General features: G+C 36.1%; 3 protein-coding genes across 6 annotated transcripts; 1 reads left to right on the forward strand and 2 right to left on the reverse strand.

Annotated features, from left to right (window-relative positions):
- The first annotated feature begins 393 nt into the window (after nt 1–393).
- LOC122281493 lies at nt 394–4,177 on the forward strand. The gene is made up of 6 exons (XM_043093009.1): nt 394–600; nt 926–1,050; nt 1,874–2,043; nt 2,710–2,787; nt 3,302–3,446; nt 3,551–4,177. The coding sequence occupies exons 1-6, from the start codon at nt 474–476 to the stop codon at nt 3,962–3,964; spliced, it is 1,059 nt and encodes a 352-aa protein (XP_042948943.1). The 5' UTR covers nt 394–473; the 3' UTR covers nt 3,965–4,177.
- LOC122281497 (aconitate hydratase, cytoplasmic-like) lies at nt 4,094–13,322 on the reverse strand. Its single transcript, XM_043093016.1, has 20 exons — nt 12,534–13,322; nt 11,715–11,819; nt 11,241–11,401; nt 11,058–11,150; nt 10,503–10,688; nt 10,112–10,273; nt 9,352–9,496; nt 9,071–9,213; nt 8,872–8,937; nt 8,735–8,814; nt 8,559–8,634; nt 7,943–8,128; nt 7,788–7,855; nt 7,458–7,576; nt 6,916–7,037; nt 6,478–6,576; nt 5,865–6,344; nt 5,093–5,191; nt 4,674–4,916; nt 4,094–4,530 (listed from the first exon to the last, which is right to left on the reverse strand). Exons 1-20 carry the CDS (start codon nt 12,844–12,846, stop codon nt 4,462–4,464), a joined length of 3,015 nt encoding a protein of 1,004 aa, XP_042948950.1. The 5' UTR covers nt 12,847–13,322; the 3' UTR covers nt 4,094–4,461.
- A 315-nt stretch (nt 13,323–13,637) lies between these two features.
- On the reverse strand, nt 13,638–18,240 carry LOC122281496. 4 transcript variants are annotated; one of them, XR_006230240.1, is made up of 10 exons: nt 17,930–18,237; nt 17,519–17,575; nt 17,239–17,291; nt 16,268–16,319; nt 15,476–15,544; nt 15,334–15,393; nt 14,659–14,701; nt 14,453–14,497; nt 13,962–14,187; nt 13,638–13,830 (listed from the first exon to the last, which is right to left on the reverse strand). XR_006230240.1 is itself a non-coding variant. In XM_043093014.1 (9 exons), the coding sequence occupies exons 1-9, from the start codon at nt 18,039–18,041 to the stop codon at nt 14,124–14,126; spliced, it is 549 nt and encodes a 182-aa protein (XP_042948948.1). In that variant the 5' UTR covers nt 18,042–18,240; the 3' UTR covers nt 13,844–14,123. The 4 variants fall into 4 exon arrangements, 3 of the variants coding, with proteins under 3 accessions (XP_042948948.1, XP_042948949.1, XP_042948947.1); XM_043093014.1 differs by lacking the exon at nt 13,638–13,830 and having other exon boundaries at nt 13,844–14,187; nt 17,936–18,240; XM_043093015.1 differs by lacking the exon at nt 13,638–13,830 and having other exon boundaries at nt 13,844–14,187; nt 17,926–18,239.
- Between the last annotated feature and the right edge of the window lie 533 nt (nt 18,241–18,773).

Here is an 18,773-nt window from a genome sequence, read left to right on the forward strand (position 1 = left end):
CAAATAGATGAAATAAAAATTATTAAAACACTGTTGTTATTTAGCGATTATTCAATTTTGTACTCCTTTAATAATAAGATCGATATCTTTAATGTTTGTACCTTCTTGTCTATTAAATTTTTATAGTGAAAAAGATCCAATTGTCTGTTTGTATTAATTAAAATATTGTGCCTACTGATAGGTACTAATAGTTTGTAATGTGGATTTTCTCTTAATAGAAGTAGACTTTGTTGGAAAAAAGAAAAAAAAAAGAAAAAAAAAAAGATCGATATCATAAATATAAAATATAATTTATCAACTGAATAAAAATTAAAAATTAAACAAATTAAAAACGAGAGCCTGGTGTGACGTGTCAGGACAAAACCGTAATTAGCTTCCCGAAATCCTTGGATTTTTATTTCGCCTTTCCATCCCGGATCGATCGATCTCTCTCTCTCTCTCTCTCTGGGATTTGCCTCCGATTTTGGGTTTTGATGGAAAAAGACGAAGCCGTAAAGGCCGTAACAAAATCATTGGAGAAGCTGGATTTGAATGCATATCCAAATTCCAAATCTTCGACCAAGATTACCACCACCAGTATCTCCACCCTCCAATACTATAGTATGTGCCTCTCTCTCTCTCTCTCTCTCTCTCTCTCTCTCTCTCGATATGCGCATCTCTATATGTATTTAGAAATCTATTCAGTGGCTGTATCTGATATCATATAGTGCCTTTGGATGTTAATTGGATATATAGTGCGTGCTTAGGATGTTGCTGTTATTAATTATTTTTTTTTTCCGTTCTTGCATATGCGCGTGTGTATGTTTTTCTTCTTACAATTATGGTTTGGTACTCCATAAAATGGCGATTCAAGGTTTATTTTCTGTTTTCAAACTGCGAATTACATGTTACTTTGGACTTTGCTTATTGAATTGGTTCACGACAGGATTACCTGAGAAGACAAAGCCTCCAAGTTTGGTTAGCTTATGCCTTGGACTCGTCGGGAAGCATTTGGAGGATATCATCGAAGACTTGAGTGAGATTGCCGTCAACTTTCCAGCAGATATTAAGGTTGCGCATTGAAGCATTCTCGATTTCTAACTTGTTGATTTCATGACACTATTAATCTCTAGACGAAGAAATGTCACTCGCAAGCTCATTATGAGAAGCCTCGTTTCCTTATGCTTATTTCCTTGTTATAAAACGTAAAATTACTAAGACTGTTGGCAAGATCTCTATGCACTCTGATGACACCTAGTACACATTGTAAAATCACCACTTATCCCAAAAGCTTAAGCTGATGGGAAGTGGTAGATTTTATAATTTATTTTACATCTTAATACACATTCTTATCTACAGGTTATAGCCTGGGACAGTATAATACAAAATTCTCAAGAAACTTGAAGAGAGAGAGAGAGAGAGAGAGAGAGAGAGAGAGAGAGAGAGAGAGAGAGAGAGAGAGAGAGAGAGAGCTAAATTGTGTATGCATTATCTCAATCAAACTCTTCGGGTTAAAACTAAACATTAAACTATGTGCATGTCAAAGTTCAAAGTTTGTAAGTCATATGATTTATAACTAGATAATTTTACAGATCTGTACAAAAAAGTTGTTGGCTCAGATGTTTTTTGGAGATACCTTCTTGTGGGTATGGCCTGCATCAAGTCTCATCACCTGGCTGAGTGCACTTGGTACAGTGACACTTTTTACTAGTCTTGGTTTTTATTATTATTGGCAAATAATCGTAGTTTCCTTGAGGTTTTCAGTTGTTGCATATGCACGAGATTGGCATCTAACTCTAATGTTTGAAGAAACCCCGTGTTGATTTATAATTTTTTTTTTTTTAATGTCACATATCAAAATAAAAAGTCTTCTTCTGATGTCATTGAATGACAGATGGCAATGGCAGCAATTGCTAGGAGGAGAAGGCTCCTCAATGATGACGTCGTCGTCTCTTTGGCTGATGGTTCCTGGGAAATTCTTGACATTTCTGGTTCCGATGTCTCTGATCTTGGCTTAGGGAAAGTGGTGGAAGTATGCAAATCTCTCCGAGCTGTGGATATTAGGTGTGCAAATATGAAATTTACTCCATCTATATTCATATCTTTCAATTATATGGACCATTAGATTTATGGCATGATGGATGGATTTGCAGGGAAGTGGACTGTCAAGGGAAATGTGCTTATAAGGAAAAAAAAAAGAAAAGAAAAAAAAAAGGGAAATGTGCTTATAGCTTTTAGCGTTGGTTATGTTGGGATGGGAATGCTTGAGTCCGATAATAGTTAACCTTGGCACATTAGGTTAGACCATCAGAGATAGGACAAATGATGGTGGGCAAATGTACCAGCAACGAAACTTTTTTGTGCATTAAAATGATATTTGAATTAGGTGCTGTATTCTCCTTAAATAAATCTTTATCGATAATGTGATGATTTTTAAAAATAATAAAGATAAGCTGGATGATGGAAAAGTTAATCACAGGGGCTCATCGATGGAGATTGTGGAATTTGAAAATGCTAGGTCTCATGAACTTTTCTTATATACTCCTTTATCCTATTAGACTTCCCAAGATCAAATTAGCGGTTATTAGATCTTTTTCCTTCTTCATCACATAAATTTAGTGTTTATTTGACATTCTTAAGTCATCTTATTAGAATCAGAGTATTTATGCAATCAATTTTCTATTTTGGTGAAGATTTCAGTTATTTTAACCCACTTTTTTATCCCCACAGTCGGTGCGATAAAATAACCATCACGGGTTTTTCCGAGCTTGTGCAGAATTGCCATTCATTAGAGACATTAAGATGCGGGTACACTCTTGTTATTGAACTTTTGCCTTCTGAATTTATTTTTCACTAGTTCTAAAATTTGAGTTTGATTGCAGTCCTTATGATGTAATTTATTTCCCCTGCTGTTTTTTTTTTTCTTGCCAACTTAAATTTCCATCAGTAATTTAGTTGAACTTAGCACATGCTCCAAGGTACTTTCATACTCAAATCTAGTTTTGAGATATATCCATACCTATTTTTAAGGAAAATCTCTATTAAGTTTTATATGTAAAATATACTGACGGAGAGTGATTTCTTAGTACTTCGTCAGTGCAGCATTATACAAACAGAAAATAGGCAAATTTTTTGTTGTTTTAGTTCCTTCTGTATGGAGTTAACCTCACGAAATAAACAAAAAATAAATTTTGCACTCGATTTCATAACTATAAAGCTTTACTTTAGCTGTTGATTTCATAGAGCATTCTTGAATTGGCCCAGGATATTGGGTTTTGATACAAACCTCATAACAGGTTATGAACTGAAGTTAATGTTGCAGAGGTTCCCCAAGGAGTGACTATACTGCACGTAGATGCTTGGGTATATTTAAACCAAAGCTGAATGATGTGAATGGTGATTCATGGGAAGAACTTGATACCTCTGAAATTGCGAGTGGGGCAGAGTCACTGCGGTGGCTTGTGTGGGTATGACTTAACTACTCTATAATTCTTCTCTTCGTTTCCTGCTTACCAGTGCTTTATTTTTATCTCCTTCTGAAACACACTGAAAATCTCCACTCTCTTTCCAGCAAAAGATCGACAATGATTCTTTGGAGATTTTGTCCTCTGAATGCCCACGCATTATGGTAAATCCCAAGCCGTCACCCTTTGGTTTCAGGGGAGCTGCAGTTCCCAGGGAAGCATTACCAAATATCAAACTGGATGATCTTGTTGTCAAAGATATTAATCCCTCGACGTGGGCAGTGTGTGGGTTTACTCCGAGGGCTATAGCTCCATCTTTCCCAAGCCCAGCTGAAATGCCTATTGCTGAAAAATTTAGACTTGCGTTTGTTGAGAGAGACTCTCGGTTAGCCCCAAAGCGAGCAAAAAATGCAAGGCAACATCAGCGGCGTGCCGAGAGGGAGTGGATGACGATGAGTACAAGAGCCAAGGCCCTAGCCCTGGCCTCAGAAGTTAGCAAATCTCTATACAGTCGGAACTAATGTTCTTGTGCTGTGTTACTTCGTGTGTGTCAGCTTTGTCCTACGACCGCTTGTAATTTGTTTTTACATCATTTCATGTTGATATGAAGAGTTTTACACGTCGATGATATAAGCATGCTGCGATGCCTGTAAAAAAGAAATTATAAACAATTATTATTCAGGTCCATGAGAGTATACACCATTGCCTGTGAAAGTAGCGTAATCTTTTGTTCACAAGAATGTCGGTAACGAGTAGAATAACATGCAAAAGTTACACCGAAAATATCAGCACAACTGATTGAGATACGTCCATATGCTTTGCCTAACGATATACCATATCAAGCCCAACTAATGCGCACGCAACTGCCATGACACCAACACATTTGGAAGTAAACAATGAGCAAATCCGAAGCTCCCACAATTCATGATGTCTAGAGAGGATAGGCATCACCCCTCAGGAAATTCCTATGGAAAGAAGCTCGCAAGGTGCGAGATAGGTGATAAAGAAGTTTGATTGTTTACTGTTTGATCAGGCTTCGGATGACATAATGAAGAATGCCCCCGTGATCGAAATATGCCAACTCCACCTGCATAAGCAATTTTATTTAAGTTCAAACACTGAACGCATGTGAGCAAATAACACTCCAAAATTATTATAAATACACCAACTCCATTTATCCCTTCTCTCATGCGGAGCAAAAAAAAAAAAAGTCAGTGTTGAGCAAGTAACCTCTGTGTCGAAGCGGACAGTGCACATGAACGATTTGCCAGTGTCAGTTGTCACAGTAACATCCTGGCCTGGCCTTATGTCGCTGATTTTGCTTGGAAGGTCTATTGTGTACCGCTCATGACCCGTCAATCCTAGAGTGTCTACATTCTCCCAAGGTTTGAAACAAAGTGGAATGATCCCCATTCCAACCAGATTGCTGCGATGAATTCTCTCAAAGCTCTTTGCTATCACAGCTTTCACTCCCTAATACATAAGTTTTACTTAATAAGGGACCAAGTATATATGTATATTCAGTGTGTGTGTGTGTGTGTGAGAGAGAGAGAGAGAGAGAGAGAGAGAGAGAGATAGAGAGAGAGATTGTGGATCAAAATCAATGCACTATTGGCAGAGACATTGGGGAGCATCAAATTTGAACTCACCAGTAGCGCTGGACCCTTAGCAGCCCAATCTCGAGAGCTGCCACTCCCATACTCTTCTCCAGCTAAGACAATTGTCTCCTGCCCAGCAGCCTTGTACCTCTACAAATGTGATGCTTACGGTTACAAGAGAGAAATGAACATATTTGTGCAGTGTCTGGCATGCTACACTCAGGGATGTTCACTATCCACATACCTATATAATTTTCAAAGCATAGAACCTTGCTCTCGTGAAGTTACTTCATCAACTACCCCACTGTTACCAAATAACAATTAGTTCTATTAAGCCACATCATCAACTCCTCATTTGCGAATTGTGATATTAGCATATGATGTATATTATCAAGTTAATTTATAGATTATATAAAAAAAAAAAAAAAGATATCCAATTAAATTTAAAATTTTATTTAAAAGTATCAAATGAAAATGGTATATTTAGTTAAATTATTAATTTTTATTCAAATTTAACAGTCCTAGTTTTTGTAATGCATGCTTTTTTGTTTTCTCAACTCATTTCCTTTTACCTTGGCACAAATAGTTTTAGTCACTCCCTACGCTCAAGCGAAGTTTGCAAGGTTTGAAAATCAACCAAAACTTTGAAGATAAGGTTAACATTGAAAATTTTTTAGTGATCTTATTTATTGTTTGAGACATGCTAACTTAGTCACATAGAGTTTTCACCAAACAGAAAATCCAAGTATGTAAGTTTATGCACGCAAGCAGGTATCAATTTGATAGAATAGAAGATAAAATAAGCTGATATAATGAGACTCACCATTGCTACATCATACACATAAAGCTTCTCTCCAGTCGGGATGTGAATTGTCTTTGGGCCCACCTCTCCATTCAAGAGCTTGTTGACAAGACGAATATTGGCGAAGGTACCCCTTGTCATAACTTCATCATTGCCACGCCGACTACCATAGGAATTGAAGTCCTTAGGAGAAACTCCATGCTCGAGGAGATACTTTGCAGCTGGACTATCCTTGTGGATAGCCCCTGCTGGAGATATATGATCAGTGGTTATACTGTCGCCAAACTTGAGCAAGCAGTAGGCATTGTTTACTCCATGAGGACCAGGAGGTTCCATAGGCATGCCCTTGAAATATGGTGGCTCATGAATGTAGGTCGAATTTGGATCCCAAGCATAAAGAGTTGAAGAAGGGATTGACAGCTGATTCCACATGGGGTTGCCCTTTGTGATGGCCTCATAAGTGTTCTTGAACATACCAGGCAACACACTAGATTGGACAACCTATAAAGATATACATTTGACATTCATTGGGATGAAATTATTAGGTAATTTTACTTACAAAAAATTATTAGATAATTTTGACCATAACTACTTTCTATAAAATTAAACTATCGAAGTTTAATGTTATATCTGCCTCTGCGATTTCTTCATTACTGGGCCAGATATCCTTGAAGTATACATTCTTTCCGTTCTTCCCAGTTCCAATTGGCTCTTTATCAAAGTCAATGTCAACCTGAAATTATCAAAAGGATGTGATAATTGAGATTGAATAGCCATACATGAAAAAAGTGACATTTCTTTTTTCTGGTATGGTGGGTGTGTGCAAGGGTTGGGATGGTAAGGGGGCATGCTGGAAGAGACAGGAGTAGAAACAGTATGAGAATGCAAAACGATCTTTAAAGGACCAGATAAAGTGAACATAGGCATTCTTATGCAAAATGACACTGCTGATAAAGTTTTGTCGAACAGTTGCAAGATATCTTGATAACAATAAAAGGGAGCTTCCTTCAGAACAGGTATGAAAAAAGAAGTAAAAAAACAAGTCCATTATCAGTTAAATTTATCCGTATACCGTGCCGGCAAGTGCATAGGCAACAACCAAGGGAGGTGAAGCAAGATAGTTAGCTCTGGTTAACGGATGAACACGGCCTTCAAAGTTTCTGTTTCCAGAAAGAACAGCAGCAGCAATAATGTCTGCAAAGGTAAATGAAGGTACTTACATAGAAGAGAGAAATGAAGTAGATTGGAAACCTAATAAAGTTTAAAGACCTGAAAGCAAAATAGAATTTTTACAACTTCAAATTAGAGATTGATAAAAAGCAATCCAAGTCGGTGCTTATGACCAAAAAAGGTAAAAGAGAAGCATAATTTAAAATGCTAACAAGAGCTATGGTAGAAGTTCATAGAAACGGCAGATGGCCGATCTTAGCAGTCAATATTGGTCATGAAGTGACCAGCTGTGTCATCTGACTAAAATATATCCATAAAGCTTTCAACCTGGATATTTAACGGCTCTAATAAAACCAAATTCTAAAGTTCTAACACAAAACAACTATAAAATTTTCATTTATTCATATTTCTGAGAAGTAATGAAAATTAAAGTTCCAGTAATACCATTCTCTGAAATTGCAGAAGCCACCGATTCATCAAGTTCCCCAGAATTCCCAATACATGTTGTACATCCATACCCAACAATATGAAATCCCTGCTCGTTCAAGTACTTCTGCAGACCACTACAAGCACATGCAGGAAGAAATGATATTATTATTGTTTTGAGATTTGAAAAGGTTAAATTGTTTATTTTATTTTATGTGGAAATTGGAAAAGTTGTAATGATGAGATGAAATGAGATAAAACGCTTTTCGAATGCAAACGGAGCCGGCTCAATTAAGTCAAATATATTGATCAGGCAATCAAGAGGCAGACAGGACACTAATGGCACACCTCTGGTGCAGATATTTCGTAACAACTCCAGAACCAGGAGCAAGACTTGTTTTAATCCATGTTTTAACCTGGTTCATAAATATTTTAATTCAACGTCAAAAAAATATACCTGCCACATAAGGAATAGAAAGTGCAATTCAGATTCCAAAACAGACTTGCAAACCCAATTCACAGGCTTTCTTTGCGACAAGACCAGCACCAAGCATGACACTAGGGTTTGATGTGTTTGTACAACTTGTAATAGCTGCAATGACCACACTACCATGCTTAAGTTCAGCAGGTTGTCCATGGAAAGGAAATTTCGCCACCTTATCCTGTTCTTGCTTTGGTACACCAAAGCCCTGAAAGGAACAGAAAGATCATATATACATGCATAAGAAATAATCAATTAAAACATGTACACGCACACACAAAACCAGAGAGTGTGACATTTTTTGTTCCACCACTGTCATGATGTCATATACAGCTCAGGGGATAACTTGAATAAAATGAGCATAGTTTGTATAGCTATTACACGTTTTGCATTTCTTGATTAATTTTGTTAGTTTGTGTCTATCCTAGAATTATCCTAATTAGTGGTCCAAGTGATTTTCAGAAAATAGAACAAGTTAAGAGTTAATTTTACATAGGATATAGCCTGAAAAATAAGGGCTGACCTATAGGCTGACTGGGCTAGGCCCAGGCCTCAATATTTTACTCTCACATTTATAAAGCACAGGCAGAACAAAGCCCAGCCTGGCTCGGCACATGATCAGGTCTATTTGCACTCACCTTAAATCCAACTTGGTTATCAAGACATGCATGCCAATCAGCCTTCATCTCTTTCAATGGGACTCGATCATGAGGCCTATTAAGGTTAACAAGTAGCAAATCATGGATTGAAGAATAAAATATAAATATAAATTAAAAGGGAGGAAAAAAGAAAGTGACCATTGATTAGAGCATACCGCTTCGGTCCCGAAACACAGGATTCAACATCTGCCAAGTCCAACTGCAGATAAGATGTGTATACTCTCTCTTGTTCAGGCTAGATCACAAAAATAGTATCCATGGCCTCAGATCTATGACTTTCATTTTAATTCACTATCTTGTAATGAATTTGACCTGAAGCAAGGGACCATGCACGCAAATATGATTCTATCATTGACACCTATAAAAGGAAAAAAATGGTCATTCCAAATAATATTCCATCATTTGAGCAATAGTTTTAGCACCTCTTCCCTCCAAAGAGAATTTAATATTAAAAAAAAAAAAACCAAAACTAGAAAAAAGAAGAATCTCACTGTCTCATCACTTCTTCCTGTTAATTTGAGATAATCCAATGTGACATGATCTACAGGGAAAAAGCCCATGGTTGCCCCATATTCAGGAGACATGTTAGCAATAGTGGCCCTGTCAGCCAGTGATAATTCGCCCATACCCACACCTGTATGCATATGGAAACGAGTTACATCTATATACACAGTAGAGAAATAATGCCCAATGACTCTAATTTCTAACTTCCATAGATATGAAGTTCAATCATTGAAATTTAGAATTCTGTAGTCCAGAGGCATTAGCTTACCATAAAACTCAACAAACTTGCCAACGACACCATGCTTCCTCAACATTTGGGTCACAGTTAAAACTAAGTCGGTAGCGGTAACACCATCACGCAGTTTCCCCGATAACTTGAATCCAACAACACCAGGCAACACCATACTCATTGGCTGTCAAATTTGCAATACTGAGTGAGGAGCCAATTATGCACACATCTTAGCCAAAGAATGAAATCGAGTGTGTGTCAATTAAAGATTGTCAGGTTGTGTATTCCCAGATTAACCTAAGCAGTAAAGTGTAGGCATCTTTTTCTTTTACAGTAGATTGAATAGGTTAATCATCTTCACCAACAAAAAAGTGCCCAAAAGTAACACCCGAACAAGGAGCCACATGTTTTTTCTTCATAGACATGTTCAAGAGGATCCAACAACAATGTCCAGCATAATAATAGGGAAACAAAGAAAAGAAAAGAAAAGCATGGATAGCCCAATGCACATGACCCGTTCTGTAAAAAGAAAACAGATATGTGTCAGGATGCACTTCACAATCTGAGCAGTAAATATTAGAAAGGTCACAGTATGAACAAGGAACAATGGCATCCAGTATGAGAATCTTGACATATTTGCATGATAAAGTTCTTCTTTAGCATCCACCATGGAATGCATTTCATAGAAAATAAGAACATGCCACGTTGATGCTTTTCTGTACCGTCAAGTAGATTACTAGATTTCATAACAGTTTGCTTCAAGACAGAAGGAATGCCTTGTTAATTCAGCACACTTTACCTGGCCAAGCATTGCTGCCTCAGCTTCTATTCCTCCAACTCCCCAGCCTGCAACTCCCAACCCATCAATCATAGTTGTGTGGGAATCAGTACCAATCACACTATCAGGGTAGAGAATGCTATCGGTGTTAAAAACAACCCTTCCAAGGTATTCCAGATTAACCTAAAATTCATTAGAAAAGCGGTTCCAAATCCATCAATTTTGATAAGCAAAGTGACTGGCTTAACAGCAAGCAAGACCTATCTAAGAGCTGAAAGGCAGGCATGGTAGTGCACCACAAATTTTGCACTCTAAAGGATATGGTGCACAATTGGTAAACACCTCACAACCCTATCAACTCACCAAGCTGTAAAACGAGGATTCTTACTAAATATTATGTTAAATTCCTTACCTGGTGAACAATTCCAGAACCAGGAGGAACGACAAGCATGTTATGGAAAGCAGATGATCCCCACTTAAGAAAAGCAAATCTTTCTTTATTCCTCTGAAACTCCAGCTCCATATTAGCCTGTACTGCATTTTCTGATCTAGCCACATCAACTTGAACAGAATGATCAACAACAAGATCCACTGGAACCTGGATTTGAATGCACATTGTTGAGACATGCGAAATAAACTTCCCTAGATGACTCATATAAGATGGGCAAGGCGTAATGAGAAAACCAACACGCAAAATGTACTGTAATTTTGGAATGCATATAAAAGGTTCGATGTTCTGTGAAACATCATCATTTATGACTACAAACAAAAGCAAGAATTACTCTGTTTTGCAACAAAAGCTATATTTATCAAAAGACAATTTCCATTACTGACCATTTATAACTTCCTGAGGATAGGAATAAAGACCAAAACTAACACATAGATGACTAAAATCCCAGCAGATGAAACTCATTGGTACTTAATATGAAGAAAAAAAAAAAAGCATAATGATGGAAAGTTTACAAACCAATGGATTGATCTTGTTAGGATCACTGCCTAGCTCCTTCATCGCATCCCGCATGCAAGCAAGGTCGACCACTGCAGGCACTCCAGTAAAATCCTGTCAACACAAGCCAAGCTTCACAACATGGACCATATGTCTCTAAATTTAACAAAAAAAAAAAAAAAACACCTAAGGCATGCCATGAACCTGCAAGAGAACGCGAGCAGGTTTGAAGGGAATTTCAACTTGCTTCAGAGATGAATTCTCCCAGTCAATAATCTTTTCAACGTCATCCTTGGTAACTTGGAAGTTATCACAATTACGTATGGCAGATTCCAAAAGTATTCTTATAGAGTACGGAAGCTTGTCTGTAATAGATGAAAATTAGAACAAATGCGATTTTATCTAGATACCATAGAAACATGTACAACTAGCAATAGTGAATATGATCTTACCAAGATATCGATTTTACCAGGAAATTGGAAAATAACAAATCCACTTAAAATATATTGAATGTAATTCATTCACAAATAAAATTTTTATTTTTACTAGGAAATCATTCGTACCAATTTCTGCCATCAACATACTTGATTCCGAATGACACATGAAATGGATAAAGAGAAAGCATAAAATTAAAACATTATTTGCAAATATAACCTAGCGTACATTTAACTTGCATACCAATTTTCGGATCATTCAGAGAAGGCAAACTATAGAATTTTCCAAACTCGCCACCTCCAGGCTTGGGAAGACCGGTCAATATTTTCTTGAAAGCATGTTCAGAAGCTGAACAGATTGAATGGGGAAAAAATATCAAAAGTTTGTGCAACAATGATTGGCTAAAAAAAATATACATAGAAATTCTTAATCCATCGCAATGACAGGCATCAAGTGAATTTACCGAACCAAAACAAATTTCCTACCAAGCTTAAATACACACTGCTTTCTATGATGCTTCACTTTATCATTCCATATCTCTCTGTTTTCAGAGACATAGAAACAAGGTGGAACATTAATTTCTTTTCTTTTCGCCTATGTCTACGTACAAAACCAGAATGCAATGTCATTTAAAAATCTTACAAAAGAATAGCTAAAAAAAATAAAACCAAGAAATCAACCAATAAACACACAGGTCTCACTTTTCAACCATTTACGACTCTGATCTTTTTCCACAGTTTACAAGCAACAAACCAGATAAATTTTTTACAGCTCAGAAATACTCGAACATCAATAGCTAAAAAAAAATCATAAAACCATTGACTTATATTAAAAGAAACTACCAAGTCAAAAGTCATAGTACCAGACTAGCACAAGTTCGCGAAATCACTGAACGTCGCGTACTAAAATGATTATTTCCATTTCCTCAGTAATCAGACATGATCCAAAACTGTAACCATTGCAAGTTTCCACCATTTCCCCGGAACGCACGCATACAACAACATGCATGCATCAATATCAGTGTCTTTATTGCATATATAAGTCAGAGCAAGAGAACGAGACCCGAAGTGGAGAGTTTTCGCTCGAGGCGTTCGATAACAGTAGCGGCGACTCGGACCTCCGACCGGAGACTGAGAGGGGACCTGCAGTTGATGAGACCGTGGCTCAACCGCGGCGCCGAGCATCTCAACGAGCGAAGCGACGAATTGAAGCTCAGAGACCTATGCTTATAATTGGCGAGCAAAACGGACGCTCTCGAGAAAACAGAAGTCGAGGCCGTCGTCGAAGATAGCCTGGAGAGAGTCGAGGAGAAGCGGACTCGAGAAGCAGCGAACAAACAGGAAGACGATGACTTCATTGAGGTGACTATACACATGGCTTCAATATCAATATGAAAAGTCAGAGAGAGAGAGAGACAGACAGACAGACAGACGCAGAAGGAAGCTCTGCGAGCAAAACACGGCGGGGGAATCTACTTCTGCGTCTTCTTCTCTTTCTACCATGCAGTACTAGCTAGAGGCTTCTGGCATAGTGGCATTCGTGTAAATACGCGAACGAACCTTGTGGATTGGTATTATCTTGGCCGTTGGATTGGAGTGGAGGGGTGATAGATGGGGCCGTCTCCGTGGGGGGTCATTTGGATTCTGTTTGACCATCCTTATCAAAGCAACGTTGATGATCGAGGGCTCGCGACGGACTGCGAGTTTTCTGGAAAGCCCCAAAAAGTGGGTGGCCTTCTCGTGTAGAAAAGTTATTGATATAAAAAATACAGTATCTTGACGTCATATATTTTGTGAAATAGATTTAATCTATAATATAAAGTTATATTATAGATCAATATAATAAAATAATCTATAATATATATTATTATTTATGTAATAATAATAAATAATATTATATATATTATTCATGTTCTAATTGATTTAACCTAATATTTATTTTTCTTTTCATATTTGGCAATGTAAATAAATTAATTTTTCAAAAAAAATAAAAATTACAGGATTTTCACGTTTTAATTTAGAGAAAAGATATCTATAATTATAGAATGTGCAAGCCATACACTCTTCTTTTTAAAAATAAAAAATAAAATAAATAAGTCTGAAACTCACATAAAAAATAATTTTTTTAATAATAAATTCTACTTTTTTAAAAATGTGTGAGCAAAACTTGCACAAACTTATATCTAACATTATTCTTTAATTTAATGTTTAGGAATCATCTAAATTTCTCAAAAAATAAAATAAAATATTGTGAATGAGTTGGTTATGGTATTATAGTAAGGCATCTGGGGCTATCTGGTACTCGGACAGTCCTCCAGCAGGAACTCCTCAAGAAGCATACACAGTTACACAGTTTCTCTCTGCACATCGAAGAAAATGGGAAAAAGTTCTTTATTATTATTCTCCAACATATGTGCAGAAAGAATCACATCTGGCAAGGAACTTTAGTAACGCTCAATAAACTGTAATTTCAGGTTGGGGGAAAACGTACTCATTTGTATGTTGAAGAGAAAAATTCGAATCCTAATTTCACTTGCACTGTTGCACACAAAAACTACCGAAATTGTAGAGAAGACTGATTTAAAGAACATAGATGGAGCAGTATGCCAAAAACATTAGCTCCATGGAACAATGCCCCTGAACATGAGATCATTCATGATGGAGGTTGCCATGTCCCTGGCCTAAACGATGCGCCAGATCCGGTAGGTTCCGAAGACCTGAGAATAAGGTTTAAAGATGAAGAACCATTAGTTCGTTGCACCAAAAAAAAAAAGGAAAAAATGAAACCTCTCCAACCGCCCCCGATCTTCCTCCTCCTTTGATATGACATGTCCAGTGAAGTGACACTTAGTTCTTAGTTGGGTGTTGGCTATTTTTATTGACAGAAAAAGGGACATCGAAAGCATTTCCATCTCATTGTTATTTCATGTCTCCAAGGTCTTGGCAGTTCCAAGTATTAGGGCCCAAGTTTAGTGAACTTACTCTTGCTCTGTTTCTGCTTTCTCTGTCGCTCTCTCTTTAGAGTTCCTGTAAGCAAAACATATGATGTGAGAAAATGAATCAAAGACGCAGGAAAATTGTTTAAAACACACACTGCATTACATTAAATGCTCTAAGCTTTGAAAAATTGCAGCTTTACTGTTACTTTATCTTGGTACTATTATAAATAAAAATTTGGGCTAACCCACCTCGTGCCATCCATTGCATCAGAAGCTTCCTTGACTTTGCCACCTTTGATAGCAATTACCATAATGGAAACATCATGAGAACCAAAAGCATAGATAAAAATCTAGTTCCTATTTCTTAACAATAGAGAAGACTTAAATGACCCAGAAATTGTGGACAGACTGTGTTATCTAGCATTTTGCATTTCTTAATAATACAAACAAACTTGCCTACATACATGCATCAGACTACCGTTGTAACATTAGTCCAAATGGGTAACAACTATAAAACATACATGTGAAATGATGCATAACATTACATGTCCAGTCGAGAACCCAGCATGTGATAATCCATCTATATCTCATCTCAATTAATGCTAAATATAGTCATGGGCTGTGCAAGTGCTGCTCACTCTTTTTAAAAAGAGTAGGGTCTACTATTAAAAAATTAGTTTTTTCATATGGGTCCCATATTTACACACTTTTCTCAAAAAGAGTATGCGGCACATGCGCACTCTATAACTACAAATATTATTTCTCATCTCATAATATTTCTCTGAGTTTAAACTTTAAACAGATAACTGAATTTATAAAATATGTTTATAACTTCTGTCACTTTGACACAATTTACATGTTTTAAATCCTTCAGAGTGTTTATTGAAAATGATCACTTGAGCAATTTGTGAAAGATTCCAATACCTTCCAATGCATCTGGAAATTGTCGAATGAAACTTTTCAAGTCTGGACCTCCAACTTTACCTAGACATTTGGAGTGTATGCATAAGTTATTAATCAATATCACCATACAATTACCAAGCAAATATTTAGGTAAGTAGCTGACCACTGATGCTGGTTTTGCGAGCATTCCCTTCTTTGGCTCTCTTTTCCTCCTCCTCTTCTTTCTTGAGACCTTTGTGAAATAAAAACCTCTGTCAAGGTCTTTGTATAATGCTGAAAAGTGATAGTACAGCAGTCCAACTTAAAAGTTCTTGATAGCTGTATACTTCCTTTATATGCCTGTGTACACGGGCTTCACCTATACATTCGTTTCTAATAAAATTTCTTCTTATACAAAAAAAGTTTTTTTTTTTTTTTGATAAGTATACAAAAAAAGTTCTTGATAGCAATTCTGCACCCTAACCTTATAGTATTTTCTGCACTCTGCCATCAAGCTTGTGTCACATTACCTATTTTCATCCATGTTAATGACTATAATTGAATAAGAGTTCTATTTGTCAGTTTTTTATGGTTAGAGGCTGCAATATCAAAATTTTGGTAATTTGGGGTGCAAAATGTAAAACGGTTGGTAGTTAAAGGGTGAAAATAGGATCGTTATTCACTAATATTCAAAGAATTCAGACATAACCCAAATTCTTCCAATAAAAGAACAAGAAAAGTAAACTCTCAAATTTGCAGATGTTCACATCTGGTTCTAAATTTTTAATGATACACTCAAGAAAGTCACCAATTGAAGACTGATATTGGCAAAAAGTTCATTGTAGAATAATCAGCTACTTGACTTATTCCATGAACCAGAAAATATGTCGTCACAAAATATAAAGGAGATCATTTGCGGTAGAGTAGCACAAGAAACAAAGGAGAACAGTCAAGTGATAGCAGAAGTAACCCATACGAGCAACATTCTGTCGAACTCGTTCACGCCTAGCTTCCAGTTCCATAATTTCCTGTAGAAGGGATCAACATTCTGTCTCTTTAAGCAAGAGTTATTGCATGTGTGTCTAACACAGCAAGGGCGTCCAAGTTTTAGATCACTAATCAAAAGAAACTTTTTGAATCAACCAGAAATTTGGTACAAAATTCTATGTTCCCCTCCCCCAAGCCAAAATAAGAGGAGCAGAAAATTAAAAAGCAATATCATACAGTTTTGATCATTACAAAACATTTGATCAAGCCAAATTCTAAATAAGTTAAATTGGACAAGATTCACCGGTCAACAGATTAATCAAAATTCAAAAAACGCCCAGTGTTGTCAAAGAAAACTATAGAAAGACGATGCTATCAGTTCACTGAAGAAAATCTTACAGATTGATCGATGCCAAGAAACTTCAACATAATTGAATTCAAGGTTCCATAAACTCATTCTTTTCACTTTCATGGCCTAGACATTGTGGTGTAACATTAATTTTATTGAGGATCATGTATTATAAAAATAAGAAACTCTTGAGAGGCACTCAAAAGAATGAAATGAATGCAATTCATTGACAATTTTAGTCAACTTGCAAACAAATTTTTAGAAAGAAAATATCTGATAAGCTGGAAATCAAAGTGGCCAGAAAAAGATAGAGGTCACTCAGAAGAAGCAATCATTGGTAGGTTGCTTTTCCAGATAATTGAGAGAGAGAGAGAGAGAGAGAGAGAGAGAGAGAGAGAGAGAGAGAGGACACAAAGTCACTCTCCATGATTTTCCTCCACAACAAGCAATTTTAGGAAAATTTTTCTTTTTTTTTTCAAAAAAATAAAAGTAATCAATATATAATCTAAATCAAACCAATCGATGATCTGAAATCTTGAAGACTCGGTTGGTTTCACCCCAAATGGTGAAGGGGGAAAAAAGGAAAATTTAACAGAAACTTTCTAATTTACCTCAGGGGTTGGAGCTATTTTGCGCTGCCCATTAAGCCAGCATATCCATTCAACTACAGCAAGAAAATGGTAATCAACCATCATGTAAAGAAACAAAGGTAACTTATTGTACAATAGAAATCCACACAAGATGCCTTTCTATTCAAATATAAGTTGTGAGCAGATGTTCCAGCTAAACCATCAAACACAGGAATAAATGCCATATGGTTAGTTTAGGGATAATGTTGAAGCAGAGAGTAGGAAAGAATTTAGAACTTAGAGGAAGTCTAGAAATAATCACCTGGAATAGAAGTTGAATCCTCCTCTCCCCTGAACAGAACCCATCTTTTCTCTTTCACTAGCACGTAAATAAATTAAAAGCATAAGATTTACACATAACAAAAAATAAATGCACATAAATTATATAAAAATCCACATATCTTCAATAAGCAAACTCCCTAATATATAACCACAACCCCTTTCACCACCAAAATGTAAGCTTAATACTTGCAGTATTTCATATCAAAGAACAAAGAAACCAGTGAAGCATTCAATCAATACAAAGACAATACAACCCAATTGGCGAATACAAAGATACAGCATGATGCAAAACTGAAAATACATTTTTGATAAGTACTAGGACAATAACAATAACCAAATAGTACTAGGACATTAAAAAAAAAAACAAGGGCTGGGATTGAGACCCACTTACTGATACCATCAATCTCTTCCTTTCTGGTGAAGTACCGGTTGCCCGCTTTGTCCACCCCAACCAGATTCCGATTGCCGAAGTACCCAACAATCCTCGCAAATAGCTTCGACATATCTGATTTTAAAGATTCAAATGGGACCCACTAATACCACGTTGCCCTCTGAAAATGCTAATCGAACGGAGAAAAAGCGGGGGCCAAACGGTGAACTCTCTGTGCAAAGAATATGGTCGTCTGCAGGGTTACGGGGAGAACCTGGGTTTTGTTTGTCCGAAAAATACACGAACTACTTTAAAGTACTGGACAACTTGGATCCCCTCCAAATACTAATAGATCAGTAAAAAATTTATACTCTCTCTATATTCTATAAAATTTTAATATAATTAAAAATATATCTTCAATTTTTATCTTATGATCTCAAAATTTTATATAATTTTTATATATTATTTATTTTTAAGAATAAGATCTCCCCAAAATTAAATTAAAATTAAGTTTAAAAATAATAATAAACTTATTAATATAGATCCAAAAGTTTTTATTATACAATATTAGATTTCTTAATTTAGAATTTAAAATAAAAAAACATTTTAAGGCTGGTGATCTATATGAAAAGTAGTTAAGAGGCTTTATTTTCTAAACTTCATCAAACAAGAAAAATTTTATTTAAAGTCTTTATTATAATATTATATGCTTAATATAATATGAAAATATTTAGAATTTACATGAAATTTAATAAACTAACTTACATATATATTAAAATAAAATATAATATTCTAAAAGATCGCTTGATAGTTTATACAAAGTAAATAAATTTTAAATATTGTATTATAAAAATAATAATAGATA

This window comes from Carya illinoinensis, chromosome 11 (genome assembly GCF_018687715.1).
Source record: "Carya illinoinensis cultivar Pawnee chromosome 11, C.illinoinensisPawnee_v1, whole genome shotgun sequence".
Taxonomy (NCBI): Eukaryota; Viridiplantae; Streptophyta; class Magnoliopsida; order Fagales; family Juglandaceae; genus Carya; species Carya illinoinensis.

Excerpts from the sequence above, each read along its gene's own strand:
- LOC122281497 (XM_043093016.1), bottom strand. The coding sequence starts at position 12,846 with ATGTGTATAGTCACCTCAATGAAGTCATCGTCTTCCTGTTTGTTCGCT. Across the intron at positions 9,497-10,111 it reads AGGCAGCAATGCTTGGCCAG|CCAATGAGTATGGTGTTGCC; the intron begins GTAAAGTGTGCT and ends CAAATTTGACAG. Across the intron at positions 8,815-8,871 it reads GTCAAATTCATTACAAGATA|CCTGAACAAGAGAGAGTATA; the intron begins GTGAATTAAAAT and ends TTTGTGATCTAG.
- LOC122281493 (XM_043093009.1), top strand. The coding sequence starts at position 474 with ATGGAAAAAGACGAAGCCGTAAAGGCCGTAACAAAATCATTGGAGAAG. Across the intron at positions 2,044-2,709 it reads CTCCGAGCTGTGGATATTAG|TCGGTGCGATAAAATAACCA; the intron begins GTGTGCAAATAT and ends TTATCCCCACAG. Across the intron at positions 2,788-3,301 it reads TTAGAGACATTAAGATGCGG|AGGTTCCCCAAGGAGTGACT; the intron begins GTACACTCTTGT and ends TTAATGTTGCAG.
- LOC122281496 (XM_043093013.1), bottom strand. The coding sequence starts at position 18,041 with ATGTCGAAGCTATTTGCGAGGATTGTTGGGTACTTCGGCAATCGGAAT. Across the intron at positions 17,292-17,518 it reads GGATTCAACTTCTATTCCAG|TTGAATGGATATGCTGGCTT; the intron begins GTGATTATTTCT and ends TTCTTGCTGTAG. Across the intron at positions 14,498-14,658 it reads GATGCAATGGATGGCACGAG|GAACTCTAAAGAGAGAGCGA; the intron begins GTGGGTTAGCCC and ends TTTTGCTTACAG.